Source organism: Schistocerca gregaria, chromosome 2 (assembly GCF_023897955.1).
Source record: "Schistocerca gregaria isolate iqSchGreg1 chromosome 2, iqSchGreg1.2, whole genome shotgun sequence".
In the NCBI taxonomy this organism is placed as follows: Eukaryota; Metazoa; Arthropoda; class Insecta; order Orthoptera; family Acrididae; genus Schistocerca; species Schistocerca gregaria.
The window spans coordinates 504,494,256-504,510,555 of record NC_064921.1 but is presented as its reverse complement, the minus strand read 5'-3'; the positions used below and the strand labels follow the sequence as shown (position 1 = coordinate 504,510,555).

General features: G+C 44.9%; 1 protein-coding gene across 1 annotated transcript in view; it reads right to left on the bottom strand.

Annotated features, from left to right (window-relative positions):
- LOC126328891 (uncharacterized) overlaps positions 1 to 10,542 on the bottom strand; it is a 389,478-nt gene extending 378,936 nt beyond the window's left edge. Inside the window, exon 1 of the mRNA XM_049996076.1 lies at positions 10,191 to 10,542. Within this exon, the coding sequence (XP_049852033.1) occupies positions 10,191 to 10,248 (58 nt within the window). The 5' untranslated portion in view covers positions 10,249 to 10,542. The remainder of the gene's footprint in view (positions 1 to 10,190) is intronic.
- Between the last annotated feature and the right edge of the window lie 5,758 nt (positions 10,543 to 16,300).

Below are 16,300 nucleotides of genomic sequence, written 5' to 3'. Positions count from 1 at the left end.
ATCAGGAATCAGGTAAAACATCAAATCTCTGACACCACAGTGGCCGGAGAACGATTCTGCGAGAACTCTACCAACGACGAATAAAGAGAATCATTCAACGTGACAGAAGTTCAACCCTTCCGCAAATTGCTGCAGATTTCAATGCTGGGCCATCAACAAGTTGAAGCATGCGAACCATTCAACGAAACATCATCGATATGGCCTTTCGGAACCGAAATCCCACTCGTGTACCCTCGATGACTGCATGACACAAAGCTTTACGCCTCGCCTGAGCCCGTCAATATCGACATTGGACTGTTGATGACTGAAACATATTGCTTCGTCGGACGAGTCTCGTTTCAGATTGTATCGAGAGGATGGACGTGTACGATCTGGAGACAACCTCATGAATCCGTGGACCCTGCATGTCAGCAAGGGACTGTTCAAGCTGCTGGAGGCTCTGTAATGCTGTGGGGCGTTTTTCTGACAGGTGACACATACGTAAGAGCCCTGTCTGATCACCTGCATCCATTCATGTCCATTTTGCATTCAGACGGACTTAGGGAATTCCAGCAAGACAATGCGACGCTCCACACGTCCAGAATTGCTACTGAGTGGCTCAAGGAACATTCTTCTGAGTTAAAACGCTTCCGCTGGCCAAAAAACAACATTATACAGCATATCTAGGATGCCTTGCAATGTGCTGTTCAGAAGATGACTCCACCCCCTCGTACTCTTACGGATTTATGAACAACCCTGCTGGATTCGTGGTGTCAATTACCTCCAGCATTACTTCAGAAATTAGTCGAGTACATCCCACGTCGTGTCGCGGCACTTGTTCCTGCTCGCGGGGGCCCTACACGTTATTAGACAGGTGTTCCAGTTTCTTAGGATCTTCAGTGTATATAGAGATTAATATCTGATGGTGGTTTCTGGACCAATCCCGGAACAGTTACGGGCCAGTAGTTCTACGCACTACTACAACAAGAGAATACACACTGACCAATATTTGAATGATTCATAAATAGTGAGGTAGCCACAGAAAGAACTTGATAAAACAAAAATGAAAAGCAGACCGTATGTCACAGAGAAACATGCGCAGATCTGGGGATAATTTGGACGACAGGAACACCTCCACATCATGCAGACAGCTCACAGAGATGTGTGGACGATCATTGCACTGATAAAAAATTCGCTCTATGATACATGAGAGGTAACACATAAGGATGCAGGTTTACCGTGATTCATCGTTACCTCGTCAGGATGCCCTCGTTCAATATCAGCCGTGACCGCAAGTCATCCCCAAGGCTCCCCACACCATAACGCGTAGAATACAATCGCTGTGTTTCTCCAAAACATTGGAGAACACGGCCTCTACCCAGGTCGTCGCCATACTCGCAGACGGCGGTCATCAATGATGGTGTAGAACCGCGGGTCATCGCTGAATACAATGCGACGCCATGCTTCCCGGTCCTGGCACCAGTCCAAACGCAGCCTTTTGTGTGGTGGTGTTAACGGCAGCCTAAGCACGGGGCGGCAGCTGTTAGTCTCCGACCAATGGTACGGAATGGCACAGAATGGTGCAGTGAGTCCATTACTTTTTTCGGCTTGAAGATGCTGAAGTGAAGGGTTGCGATGTGCTTAGCGTACAGTCCCTTGTGGTCGTCATGAGTAGTTGACCGGAACTTTGGTGAAGAGTATGCCTGCCTTCACACTACCGTACAGCCTAACATCGGCTCACTGTCACATTCGAAGCCACGATTCGACCAGCCAGCCAACTGCAGACCCACAATGAGGCTCTTTTCAAACTCAGGCGGTGTAACGTTGCTTCACGTGAGTAGGCGGTATCTCTGTGCCTGCACAGTGATCTCTCAACCACTGACACTGTTCATGCCCCTCACATACATCTGCTTACAACACGGTGGTGGACGTAGCCAAGTATGGATTCTCCGACGAGAGCAAATACTGCCAGGTGGATTCGTCATCGTCATTAGGGCTCAGCCCGTGACGTATTGGTGGGGTGTGGCACAGGTAAACAACACGTTGATATCTGCTTCACATTGTCGGTGATTTACTCATCAGCCGTTACAGCTGTAGCGTGTTATGACCGGTGACCGTCCCCTCCCATCTTCCAGAAAGATAACGCAAGGCCGTATGAAATGGCACTTGGTCAGAGACTTTACTGATCTCATTTGGGTATTATTTTACGTACACTACTGGCCATTAAAATTCCTACACCACGAAGATGACGTGCTACAGACGCGAAGTTTAACCGACAGGAAGAAGATGCTATGATATGCAAATGATTAGCTTTTCATAGCATTCACACAAGGTTGGAGCCGGTGGCGACACCTACAACGTGCTGACACGAGGAAAGTTTCCAACCGATTTCTCATACACAAACAGCAGTTGACCGGCGTTGCCTGGTGAAACGTTGTTGTGATGCCTCGTGTAAGGAGGAGATATGCGTACCATCGCGTTTCCGACTTTGATAAAGGTCGGATTGTAGCCTATCGCGATTGCGGTTTATCGTATCGCGAAATTGCTGCTCGTGTTTGTCGAGATCCAATGATTGTTAGCACAATATGGAATCGGTGTGTTCAGGAGGGTAATACGGAACGCCGTGCTGGATCCCAACGGTCTCGTATCACTAACAGACGAGATGACAAGCAACTTATACGGATGGTTGTAACGGATCGTGCAGCCACGTCTCGATCCCTGAGTCAACAGATGGGGACGTTTGCAAGACAACAAACATCTGCACGAACAGTTCGACGACGTTTTCAGCAACATCGACTGTCAGCTCTGAGACCATGGCTGCGGTTACCCTTGACGCTGCATCATACACAGGAGCGCCTGCGAAGGTGTGCTCAACGACGAACATGGGTGCACGAATGGCGAGACGTTACTTTTTGGGACGAATCCAGGTTTTGCTCACAGCATCGTGATGGTCGCATCAGTGTTTGGCCACATCGCGGTGAACGCACATTGGTAGCGTGTGACGTCATCGCCACACTGGCGTATCACCCAGCGTGATGGTATGGGGTGCCATTGGTTACACGTCTCGGTTACCTCTTGTTCGCATTGACGGTACTTTGAACAGTGGACGCTACATTTCAGATGTGTTACGACCCGTGGCTCTACCCTTCATTCGATCACTGCGAAACCCTACATTTCAGCAGGATAATGCACGACCGCATCTTGCAGGTCATGTATGGGCCTTTCTGGATACAGAAAATGTTCTACTGCTGCCTTGGCCAGCACATCCTCCAGATGTCTCACCAATTGAAAACGTCAGGCTAATGTTGGCCGAGCAACTGGCTCGTCACAATATCCCAATCACTACTCTTGATGAACTGTGGTATCGTGTTGAAACTGCATGGGCAGCTGTACCCGTACACGCCATCCAAGCTCTGTTTGACTGAATGCCCACGCGTATCAAGACCGTTATTACCGCCAGAGGTGGTTCTTCTGGGTACTGATTTCTCAGTATCTATGCACCCAAATTGTGTGAAAATGTAATCATATGTCAGTTCAGATTCAGAAGGATGTAGGTTGCAGTAGGTACTGGGAGATGAAGCAGCTTGCACAGGATAGAGTAGCATGGAGAGCTGCATCAAACCAGTCTCAGGACTGAAGACAACAACAACAACATGTCAGTTCTAGTATAATATATTTATCCAATAAACACCCGTTTATCATCTGCATTTCTTCTTGGTGTAGCAATTTTAATGGCCAGTAGTGTGTATAGACTGAAGCGGCAAGTAAAAATTTGTACCAATGACGGGAATCGAACGTGGTTCTCCTACTTACGAGCAGGTTCATTAGTCACTAATCCATCATGGCACAGCGGTTCACACAACTGCACGGATTACCTGGCACACCTCCCTCCTCAACCCAAGTTCTCACTGCCGTCCCAGTCTACTTTAAATTCCCTCTTTCTGGTCGTGTTACACTCGATCAGAAAGGGGGAATTTAAAGTAGACTGGGGCAGCAGTGAGAAATTCGATCGAAGAGGGTGGCATGCCAGAGTAATCTGTGCAGTTGTTTGAACCGCTGTGCCAAAGTGGGTTAGTGACTAACGCACCTACCTAGTAAACAGGAGACCCAGGTTCGATTCCCGGCCTTGGAACAAATTTGCACTCGCCGCCTCAGTCTATATACATAAAATCAATACCTCCTGTTTCCCGTGCTTTCCTGACCTCCCTCGATGTAGAGGGTGTTTTACTGTTGTGACCAGCTCGTTCTCCAGGTCTCTTGCAGTATGAAAACATCTGCTTATAGATTTCCGAGAGACTGGCACTACATCACTCGACAACCAGTACTATTGACGAACTCCAGTGTCGAACGAAGCAGTAGGGCTGTATGGTTCTTTAAAACTCCTTTTCAAATGAACGAAGCAATTTCACCTACCCGCTTACCGCTCTAGCAGTGTGCGCGTCGTTACGTGATACATGGAAGACGCAAATGCAGCCGTCTATCGACGCCACAATGTTCACAACAGCTTTACAACGTTTGACATAATTGTACAAGCTATGATCTTATCCGAGACATAACAGTTAACAACAATTGTATCATAATATACATAGATAATTAAATTTTGCGCCAAATTCTATAAAGAGAAGCTCTTGCTCTAATTTCATTGCAGTAAAAACAAACGGCGGAATTCACTTTTAGTGAGAATACTGCATTTCTATGATCTTTAAAAAAATCTCATAGTTTGGAAAACATACGTGAATACTACTTCGTGTAAATAACGTCAGCAGAGGTCAGATAGTAAAATAGATTTAACGGTAGCGTTACGCTCAATATTAAACAAATGTGAAAAGACATTTTTAACATATTACCAGAGAGCTACTAGGTATAAAGCTTGATTTTTCTGCACCATGAAGAGCTGTATGAGATGGTGCGGGCCATGTTTCTCTGGGTAGCCGACTTTCAGGGACAACATAGGCATCTATGTCTCGCATGCTCTACTGTGCTGTATTAGGAACAAATTTAAATGTTTGGCAACATTACATTGACTTGTGAATACCCGATCTGCCAAGATCGGTTCTTATTTTTCTTACAGACTTTGCACCGTCTTATTTTTCTCAAACGGGTTCGTGAGGAACTTGTTGCGCAAGTAATTGCCAACTGTCGCCAACAACTTGCCCTTGTCAACAGTTTTCTGGACCGTATTTTATATCCGTACGGACTGGTCAGCTAGTTTAAATCAACATCGTCTATACAACGCAGCTGCCACAGGCGTAACTCTTGCGGAAATTATGCAGGCAGTAATCGTTTTCCCTTTTTTTAAAAAAAAAAGTTTTTATAGTATACGTTTAAATTGGAAATGGGTTCTCATCCTCCACTGGTAGGGACCCGTATGAAAGAGGCACTAGTAGAGGCTGGTGCAACATATCGCAGCATTGGTTTCCATCTGCTTATCAACCGGAAATAAAAGATGTAATGCACTGCCACCTCGACGGGTCGTATCTCATACATTTCGGTAGCAAGAAAGTCAGTTGATTCCTCCCGAGGTGAAATATCGCGTATCTGTCCTGCAATATATGCACTGAACTGTGTGTCAAGTACTGAATGTTACTCGTACCACTCAATAATTTTCCACACTTATTCCTCGTAACATAAACCGAAAATACTGCATGAGAAAAATGTAGCTCCTATCTAACTACAAGCGTTTCGAGAAAAAGCTGTTATGATGGCTTGCGTGTCCCACATGTCAAAAGCATTACTGTATAGCTTCGATGAGTGAGAACAGTAGTTGTGGAGTGCTGCGTCTACTTGATGCTGGAGATGTAAAGGAAGAGAAGACGCGTCATATATAGGTACACAGTCTATAATTCTCGAGAACGGCAAAGAGATTTTAGAACTTAAGATGTCCGCCAGACGAACGAACGAGCAGTCTCCTGCGCAAGCAGTCCGTAAGGATGTGGATAGGCATTGAATTTAGCTCAGGACATCGACGCACTGTCCGGTAGGTACAAATCGTGCGTCGATTTCTCTCCTCCCCTTGCTAGTCACGTTTTGATAATATAAATATCTTCCACTATCTGGATTACATCCGAGCGCGTAAGGATCAATTGTATGCAAAATAGCAAACTCAGCCAATCAAGTGAGGTTTTGTAGTGCTGAGAAGAATGATGAAGAAATAGAAATCGAATTTCAGGATTGGGAACTCTTAAATCTAGAAATTTATTACATTCGTAATTTACATAATACTCCTGACAATCAACTGCATTACGAATAGTATAACGTAGGTTGTAGTGAAAACCCGTTACCAACATCAAACATATGGCCATTCGATTTATGTACTTGGATGACAGGTGTAATTTTAGCGAAGTGTGTAATGTTGAAATGCACTTTTTGTCCAAGAATACAATAAGTATTTTCTCGAATCATTAAATATTACTTCATACTGCTTGATTCTGATTTTTCAATTGTCTGAATTTTACTCTGTAATTTAAGACTTGAGCAAAATGAAGTAAATAAATATTCTTAATATGAATCTACAAAGTTTCCGTAACTGCCATAGCAAAACAAGATGTTTTCATATAAGTTCAAAAATGGCTCTGAGTACTATGGGACTTAACATCTGAGGTCATCAGTCCCCTAGAACTTAGAACCACTTAAACCTAACTAACCTAAGAACATCAAACACATCTATGCCCGAAGGAGGATTCGAACCTGCGACCGTAGCTGTCTCGCGGCTCCAGACTGAAGGTCCTAGAACCACTCCGGCCGGCTTTCACATCAGTTAATGGAAAAAAACAAGCGACTTCGATAAATCATCTACTTGAGATCTAGAGTGAATAAACACTTGTGAATTAGTCTTTGGATAGCTGTATTCTGTCACTAATCAATAAATGAAAAAGAGACATACTCTACATACATGAATGCACCAAAGTAGTTCTTATTGCAGATCAAGTACCCGTCATCTCATATTAATCCAAACAAACGGTCTCACTTATGTAATATCCTAGCTATGTCTGTTCATAACTGTATGGAAAACACAAGCTAGATGAAGAGACAGGATTACAGAAAATTATGTTTGCAGTGAAGGCTAGTGACACGGGGATGAAGAGTGTAGCACTAGCTTTGTACACAACACGTTTGCAAAACAGTAACGTACAACAAGGATAAACCGAATGAGACTGAACTCTTTCGAACAGATTGACCCTGTATTCCGGTGTATGGACACTACGGAGTCTATCCAGTCATTCTCACTAAGTTTCTCCGTGGTTTTTCTACATTACTTCAGGGGAACGCCAGAATGGTTGCAGCTATAAGGCTACAGTTGACCACCTGTTCCATATCAAATACTACTACTTCTGCTGCTCTTACTACTTTTAAGACATTGTGGAACAAGATTCTCACAAATGAAGTGCGTGACCTCAAACGCTCATAACAGCACCATCATATGCTTTGAATATAAATCGCTCATCTAAAAAATAGTGGTATGAGTCTTTCGCTTCCAAGACTAAGCAGTTCTGTTGGTGCCAGTTGACGGTGGCATGTTTGACCTGCAATAAAAAGTACTTGCTCTAGTTATGTTAACAGTATAGCGACAGTAGGAGGCCGCCTTTTGGAGTGTTCGGTTGTGGGTTGGACTGAAAAGAATTTACACTAGTGTCACGAGGCGAAAAAATCCCATGTATGTTTTTGAAAAGTTAGGGGTAAGGCTGCGACGTGTTGTGTACCCAAGTAAAGTTTCACGATCGGCATTCCATTATTAGACTACACTCTGTATTATATAGTCCGCTTTCTGCACCGAATTACGAGCCTTTATTAAAATATGCTTCGCAAAGGCAGCTCATAACTTTCACATATTAACATCACAAGTTGAAAATGTAATTAGTGTGGTGTTTGAATGTAGAAGTGATGCTGACTGAGGAAAGTGCTTTTAATCAGATGTGCATACTGTTCTGCTTCACTTTGCATTGACATCTTCACTGAGATGCTATATCTGTAATTGCGAGACTGAATAGCTCCGCAACGCCATCAAGCCAGTAGGAAATATTTGTTGTTCAGATAGAGTAATTATTTTTTATCAGAGAGAAATATAGCAATAAGAAACGACGTTGAAATATATTTGGGTTTTGTCCTATCAAATCGATATTTAGTTTCTTCGTGGTACCGAAGTTCTTCCCTTAGACCTTCAACACGTGATCATTCAAATGTCATTACGCGTTTTGCACGCGAATAACTCGTAGCAATCTGGGATGGAAGATCTATAATTCAAGCAACTTTTCGGTTGGTTTCGAGCTTCCGACGCTACGTACTTAGCTTTTTAGTACGAAAGTGAGGAAAAGTAGCAAGAAATTTGGGGGAAATGGAGACTGAAATATTCACGGTGCCCAGAAGGAATAGTCAGTATTCGAGGACGTGACAGGAACGATCATTCTAAGCGAAAAAGTATGGTAAATATTGGCTCTAAATGCAGACCTCAAGAGTTATGAGCACTTCTTCTACTGCAAGTTCTTTGCTTTCCAAGTTTTGGAACGAGGTAGCATGGATCGAAACAAGAAAAAATTGTCTAGTAAACATGGGTTCTAAAATGCATAACTTAAGAGCTAATAATTAAGAGCTAATAATTCCAGTCCCAAAGAAAGCAGGTGTTGACAGATGTGAAAATTACCGAACTATCAGTTTAATAAGCCACGGCTGCAAAATACTAACACGAATTCTTTACAGACGAATGGAAACATTGGTAGAAGCCGACCTCGGGGAGGATGAGTTTGGATTCCGTAGAAATATTGGAACACGTGAGGCAATACTGACCTTACGACTGTTTCTAGCATTTGTAGACTTAGAGAAAGCTTTTGACAATGTTGACTGGAATACTCTCTTTCAAATTCTAGAGGTGGCAGGGGTAAAATACAGGGAGCGGAAGGCTATTTACAATTTGTACAGAAACCAGATGGGTCGAGGGGCATGAAAGGGAAGCAGTGGTTGGGAAGGGAGTGAGACAGGGTTGTAGCCTATCCTCGATGTTATTCAATCTGTATATTGAGCAAGCAGTAAAGGAAACAAAAGAAAAATTTGGATAGGTATTAAAGTACATGGATAAGAAATAAAAACTTTGACGTTCGCCGATGACATCGTAATTCTGCCAGAGACAGCAAAGGACTTGGAAGAGCAGTTGAACGTAATGGACAGTGTCTTCAAAGGAGGGTATAAGATGAACATCAACAAAAGCAAAACGAGTATAGTGTAATGTAGTCGAATTAAATCGGGTGATGCTGCGGTAATTAGATTAGGAAATGTGACGCTTAAACTAGTAAATGATTTTTGCTATTTGGGGAGCAAAATAACTGATGACGGTCGAAGTAGAAAGGATATAAAATGTAGACTGGCAATGGCAAGGAAAGCGTTTCTGAAGAAGAGAAATTTGTTAACATCGAGTATCTATTTAAGTGTCGGGAATTCGTTTCTGAAAGTATTTGTATGGAGTGTAGCCGTGTATGGAAGTGAAACGTGGACGATAAATACTTCAGACAAGAAGACAATAGAAGCTTTCGAAATGTGGTGCTACAGAATAATGCTGAAGATTAGATGGGTAGACCACATAACTAATGAGGAGGTATTGAATAAAATTGGAAAGAAGAGAAATTTGTGGCACAACTTGACCAGAAGAAGGGATCGGTTGGTATGGCATATTCTGAGGCATCGAGGGTTCACCAGTTTAGCATTGGAGGGCAGCGTGGAGGGTAAAAATCGTAGAGGGAGACCAAGAGGTGAATACACTAATCAGATTCAGAAGGTTGCATTAGGTACTGGGAGATGAAGAAGCTTGCACAGGATAGAGTAGCATGGAGAGCTGCATCAAACCAGTCTCAGGACTGAAGACCACAACAACAACAGGAGCTACGAGCACTTGTTCCGTGGAAGAGCCGTGTTTCACAGTAGCATGGCTCTTAATGTATGGATTTAAGAGTTTGTGTTTACCAGACTGTTTTGCTTCGAATGATCGTTCGTCCAGTATCCCTGAATATTGGCCATTTCCTCTTGGGACACCCAGTATTCAACAAGTAGTTCAGTAAATTTGATGAAAGAGGTGGGCTGATTCAAACAAGCCAGAACACAAACTATTCCCATCACTCTCTAACTCCCGTCCCACATCTTGCAAAAAAATAAAAAAAAATAATAAAAAGAACGTGAGCCCTAGGCGCAGCCGTCCCTTAAGAACGCGCCACCGGGCTCAGACTTACCTTGGCGCCAACAGAGCGCCGCCAGCCACACGGCAGCCAGCGTCCCCGCTGCTGCCATTACGTAAGGACACCGAGCCACTTACAGGGCGCCTCAGCACGCCACCATCCCGTACCGCAGTTTCGGTGCACGCCTCACAAGCAGCTACTGTCCTACTATGATCGTCTGTAAAATTTCGAAGCTACGACGCAACAGAAGACGTTGTTCACGAAGACTGTAGCGAATGCCTTGCCTTCCGCCACGACCTGAGAGGCGACGAGCCGTGTGGGGAGCGGGCGGCGTCGCGGAGCTGACTGCGGAACGGTGCTGGCTTCGCGTGCTGCCGGACGCGGTGCGGTGCGGCGCCGACACTGGCGGCAGCGGCAGGTGGCCGAGCAGCCGGCCGGCGGGCCCCTCCACGGCGTCGGGACGCCGGCGCGGCGCCTGCGCACTGCCACTTCAGTCCCAGCACTACTGCTGCTGCATTAGGGATGCAAAACAGTCGGCTCAAACAATAAGGAATATTTCCAGTAATGCGGCGCCAGCAGGAACTGCCAACCTAATTTAAAATCTTGTAAGTAAATCACAGAACGTGTTTACTGAAATTCTCCTGGAGAATCGAATATTCCGTAATTTTTCCGGAGTATATCCGGGACCGGCGGAGGTTCGAGTCGTGCCTCAGGCAAGGATGTGTGTGTTTGTCCTTAGGATAATTTAGGTTAAGCAGTGTGTAAGCTTAGGGACTGATGACCTTAGCAGTTAACTCGCATAAGATTTTGTAGACATTTTATATCCGAGACATTATTAACTCGTGTACCGATATTTCGGCAGAGTTGTGATTTGTACTCACGTGATTCCTGTGAAAAGTTTTCCGATGTGATTGTGGCTGCATGGCAGGAACTCAAAGACTTTGAACGCGGAATGGTAGTGGGAGCTAAACGCATAGGGCATAGGAAATCGTTAGGGCATTCAATATTCCGAGATCCACAGTGTCAAGAGTGTGCCAAAAATACCATGTTTCAGGCATTACCTCTCACCACGGCCAATGCAGAATCCGATGGCCTTCGCTTAAAGACCGGGAGCAGTGGCGTTTATGTAGAGTTGTCAGTGGTAACAGACAAGCAATACTACGTGATAGAACCGCAGAAATCGATGTGGGTGACATTTGGTGTTAATCGGCTATCTCAGCAGAAAACCGACGCTAGTGGCTTTTCTAGCAGCACGACGTCCCCCCAGCGCCTCTGCTGGGCTGGTAACCGTATCGGTTAGACCCTAGACAACTGGAAGCCGTGTCGTGGTCAGATGAGTCTCGAGTGGATGGGGGCGTTCTAGCGTGTCGCAGACCCCACGAAACTATGGACCCAAGTCGTCAGGAAGGCATTGCGCAAGCTGGTGGTGGCTCCATAATGGTGTGGGGTGTGTTTACCTGGAACAGACTTCACTGGTCCAACTGAACCTGTCGTTGACTGGAAATGGCTGTGTTCGTGTACTTGGAGACCATCTGCAGCCATTCATGGATTTCACGTTCCTAAATAACGATGTAATTTTTATGGATGACGAGACCCCGTGTCACAGGGCTATAATTACTCATAACTGGTGTGAAGAACGTCCTGGACAATTTGTGCGAATGATTTGACCATCCAGATCGCCCTACAAGAATCCCATAGGAAATTAGTGTGACATAATCGAGAGGTCATTTCCTGCGCAAAATCCTGCATCGACAACAATGACGCAAGTATTTTAAGTCAACGGAGGCAGCATGGCTCAAATATTTCTGCAGAGTACTTCCAAATACTTGTTGAGCCCATTTCACGTGGAGTTGGTGCACTATGTCACACGAAAGGAGGTCCGAAACGATATTAAGAGTTTTGGAAATTTGTGGTAAGGACTATGGGGCCAAATTGCTGAGGTGATCGGTCCCTAGCCTTACACTCTACTTAATCTAACTTTAACTAACTTACACTAAGGACAACACACACACCCACGCCCAAGGGAAGACCTCCGACGCGAGCCGTGAAAAGACGCCTCAGACCGCATGGCTACCCAACGCGGCTGTTAAGAGTTATTCCACGACTTGTCTCCTCAGTGTAAAGGTGGCATGCGTCATCACCAGGAACTGCTGACCTGATTTAATTTTTTTTAAACAAATCCCAGTATGTGATTCTTGAAGTTTTCCCGACGGATCGAATATTCCATCATTTTCCGGAAGTGTGTCGCGATATTATTAACACGTGTACCGATATTCAGCTAACAACCTTTCAGTCATTCTGAAGGTGAGTCGCCTGCAAGATTTCTAACGCACTTTACACTGTGGAGTGAACGCGTGTGTGGCAAAGATAATACTGTTGGTAACAAGAGTATCAGTCATGCATAAAACTTTACGCCTCTAAGAGTAAAACAGTGCAAGCGCAGTCAGCGAATCCACAGTGCTTATGTAATATTTGGTGGAGAACTATGGATGGCATGAATTCTAATGCCAGGTGTAAGTAGGCCGTTTAGGTTTTTTTTATTGGTAACGCCGCCGCCACGTAGCGCTCTGTATGAAAATCACTGGCTGTGCCGTGTGCAGTCTGTGGCTGGTTTGCATTGTTGTCTGCCATTGTAGTGTTGGGCAGCGGCAGCTGGATGCTAACAGCGCGTAGCGTTGCGCAGTTGGAGGTGAGCCGCCATTAGAAGAGAAAAAATTCTATGAAACAGTACACACAGAGAGAAAGAAAACAAATACACAAGGGTACACAAACTCATAGTAGGATAACTCAAGAGGAAAGGGCAGGGTTTGTTTTCAGTGTAACATTTGGTACTGCAGTCCAACCCAAAACGTCATTCTGTAGATCTTTCGTCTTATCTCAACATTTGTTACCACAAAAATATCCTATCCAAGCATGCTTCCTGTATTTTGTTCACATCCTCTTTCAAAAATAGTTTTCCTCCACTGTACACAACTTTTTTGGCCAAATCATTTTCTTATAGCTTCTCAATGCTTTTCTACCAATTCATCATAGTTAGTTTCTTATATAGTCTACCCCCTCTTAAGCTAACTTAAACCTACTGAGCTCAGATGCTAAACTAAGGGACGAGGCAATGCAGCAGCACAAAACAATCATATGTTTTCAAGTTTTGGCGTGTCGTATTTCCAATGCTTTCGACAAAGGAATGTCAATAGCGAAGTTAATGGCCTCCTTTTTTCTCCACCTGTGCCTCTGAAAGGCACACACTAATGGCTTTTTCTCAAGGCGGCTGGCACACCTGGCCGCTCACAACGCATTACGTCACGGTCACTTACCTTTCTTACCTAAATATTTACGCCAGCAGTTTCCGCTACAGTGGCAGTCTCATATAAAAAATTTCACACGTCAAGAATTTGCGTTACACATCTGTAGAAACAAAATCCTATTGATATAATAGTGTCCAAAAAATTTTCGTCGGCATTGTAATACACTCCTGGAAATGGAAAAATGAACACATTGACACCGGTATGTCAGACCCATTATACTTGCTCCGGACACTGCGAGAGGGCTGTACAAGCAATGATCACACGCACGGCACAGCGGACACACCAGGAACCGCGGTGTTGGCCGTCGAATGGCGCTAGCTACGCAGCATTTGTGCACCGCCGCCGTCAGTGTCAGCCAGTTTGCCGTGGCATACGGAGCTCCATCGCAGTCTTTAACACTGGTAGCAGGCCGCGACAGCGTGGACGTGAACCGTATGTGCAGTTGACGGACTTTGAGCGAGGGCGTATAGTGGGCATGCGGGAGGCCGGGTGGACGTACCGCCGAATTGCTCAACACGTGGGGTGTGAGGTCTCCACAGTACATCGATGTTGTCGCCAGTGGTCGGCGGAAGGTGCACGTGCCCGTCGACCTGGGACCGGACCGCAGCGACGCACGGATGCACGCCAAGACCATAGGATCCTACGCAGTGCCGTAGGGGACCGCACCGCCACTTCCCAGCAAATTAGGGACACTGTTGCTCCTGGGGTATCGGCGAGGACCATTCGCAACCGTCTCCATGAAGCTGGGCTACGGTCCCGCACACCGTTAGGCCGTCTTTCGCTCACGCCCCAACATCGTGCAGCCCGCCTCCAGTGGTGTCGCGACAGGCGTGAATGGAGGGACGAATGGAGACGTGTCGTCTTCAGCGATGAGAGTCGCTTCTGCCTTGGTGCCAATGATGGTCGTATGCGTGTTTGGCGCCGTGCAGGTGAGCGCCACAATCAGGACTGCATACGACCGAGGCACACAGGGCCAACACCCGGCATCATGGTGTGGGGAGCGATCTCCTACACTGGCCGTATACCTCTGGTGATCGTCGAGGGGACACTGAATAGTGCACGGTACATCCAAACCGTCATCGAACCCATCGTTCTACCATTCCTAGACCGGCAAGGGAACTTGCTGTTCCAACAGGACAATGCACGTCCGCATGTATTCCGTGCCACCCAACGTGCTCTAGAAGGTGTAAGTCAACTACCCTGGCCAGCAAGATCTCCGGATCTGTCCCCCATTGAGCATGTTTGGGACTGGATGAAGCGTCGTCTCACGCGGTCTGCACGTCCAGCACGAACGCTGGTCCAACTGAGGCGCCAGGTGGAAATGGCATGGCAAGCCGTTCCACAGGACTACATCCAGCATCTCTACGATCGTCTCCATGGGAGAATAGCAGCCTGCATTGCTGCGAAAGGTGGATATACACTGTACTAGTGCCGACATTGTGCATGCTCTGTTGCCTGTGTCTATGTGCCTGTGGTTCTGTCAGTGTGATCATGTGATGTATCTGACCCCAGGAATGTGTCAATAAAGTTTCCCCTTCCTGGGACAATGAATTCACGGTGTTCTTATTTCAATTTCCAGGAGTGTACATTCACGAATTTACATACATTTCATAACTCTTAAAGTACGATTCTAGGTTTACAACAACCTTTTTCACAAACCAGAGTCCCTAACCACTACTCATTATTCCTTGCTTTATTATACATATACATATTCATAGACACTTCTTCAATATTTCATCATAATAAATACGTAGCATAATCAAATTCCTCATATAGAATCAGCTATTGATCGTAAACATACCGCAACAGCGTAATACACATCGTCATCATAACATCATAAAACCTCAGCCAAATCTCAAATTCGTCATAGCTTCCTCCAATAATTTCAAAACCTAAAAAAATTTATCTGCTCATTTCAATAGTGTCATCTACCTCAAACGTACTTTAAAAATCATGATCCCATACCAAATACATCATTCAAAGCTCTCATGGTATCACAATGGTTCTGAAAAAATATGAAAAGTTCACAAAGTACAGACAAAATACAATTTCGTAAGTGTGCAGTTATCCAACGGTGTAATTACGTAAACATCTGTAACTGATGTAGTAAAATAAATGTATGTCTCTCTCAGTTTAATGATCAGATAGCTGTGTAATTTATGTGTTAGAGAAATATGGTACCGAAGTGTAAAGTTGTATAAGCAAATACCATATTAGCTAGAGCTCCATAACAAAGACATCGAACAATATTTCCTTTGAGACCGCCGACTAGAAATGAGAAGTTTCCACGATTTTTCGAGCTGGAAACACAAGTCCCGCTTGAACATGTTTTCTACTAATCGTATTTCCCCAGCCTCCTTGACGCCTGAATCTTATCAGGATGACGCTGTAGCCGGTATCTTAACTTTTCCATAATCAATTTACTAGGGTTTGAAGCTCCTCTTTTCTTTCTTCCGTGTTTGCGATTTAAAAACTGGGTGGTTTTGGAAATCAGCCTTATGCAAACACAATGCAAAAACAATTGTGTTTGCACAAAGCTGATTTAAAAAACCACCCAGTTTTCCCATAATCCACGGAATCGTCAGTGGAAATATAGTGCTGAGCCACTGCAGATTTTTTGGGTTGTTGTAGGCGAGTGTACTGCTGGTGGTTAATGCAAAGTTCTTTTACAGTGTGTACTGCTTATCCTCTGTACTTTGTATCACACACAAGGAATTTTGTAAGTAGCCGTCTTTCGTACAAGCAAATCGTCCTTGACAGACACCAGAAGAGGTACTGCCTTGGCCGGCATTGGGAAGACCACAGCAACTGTATTCTTCTTCATTATTCTTGCAATTTTTGAAGAAATATTTCTCACAT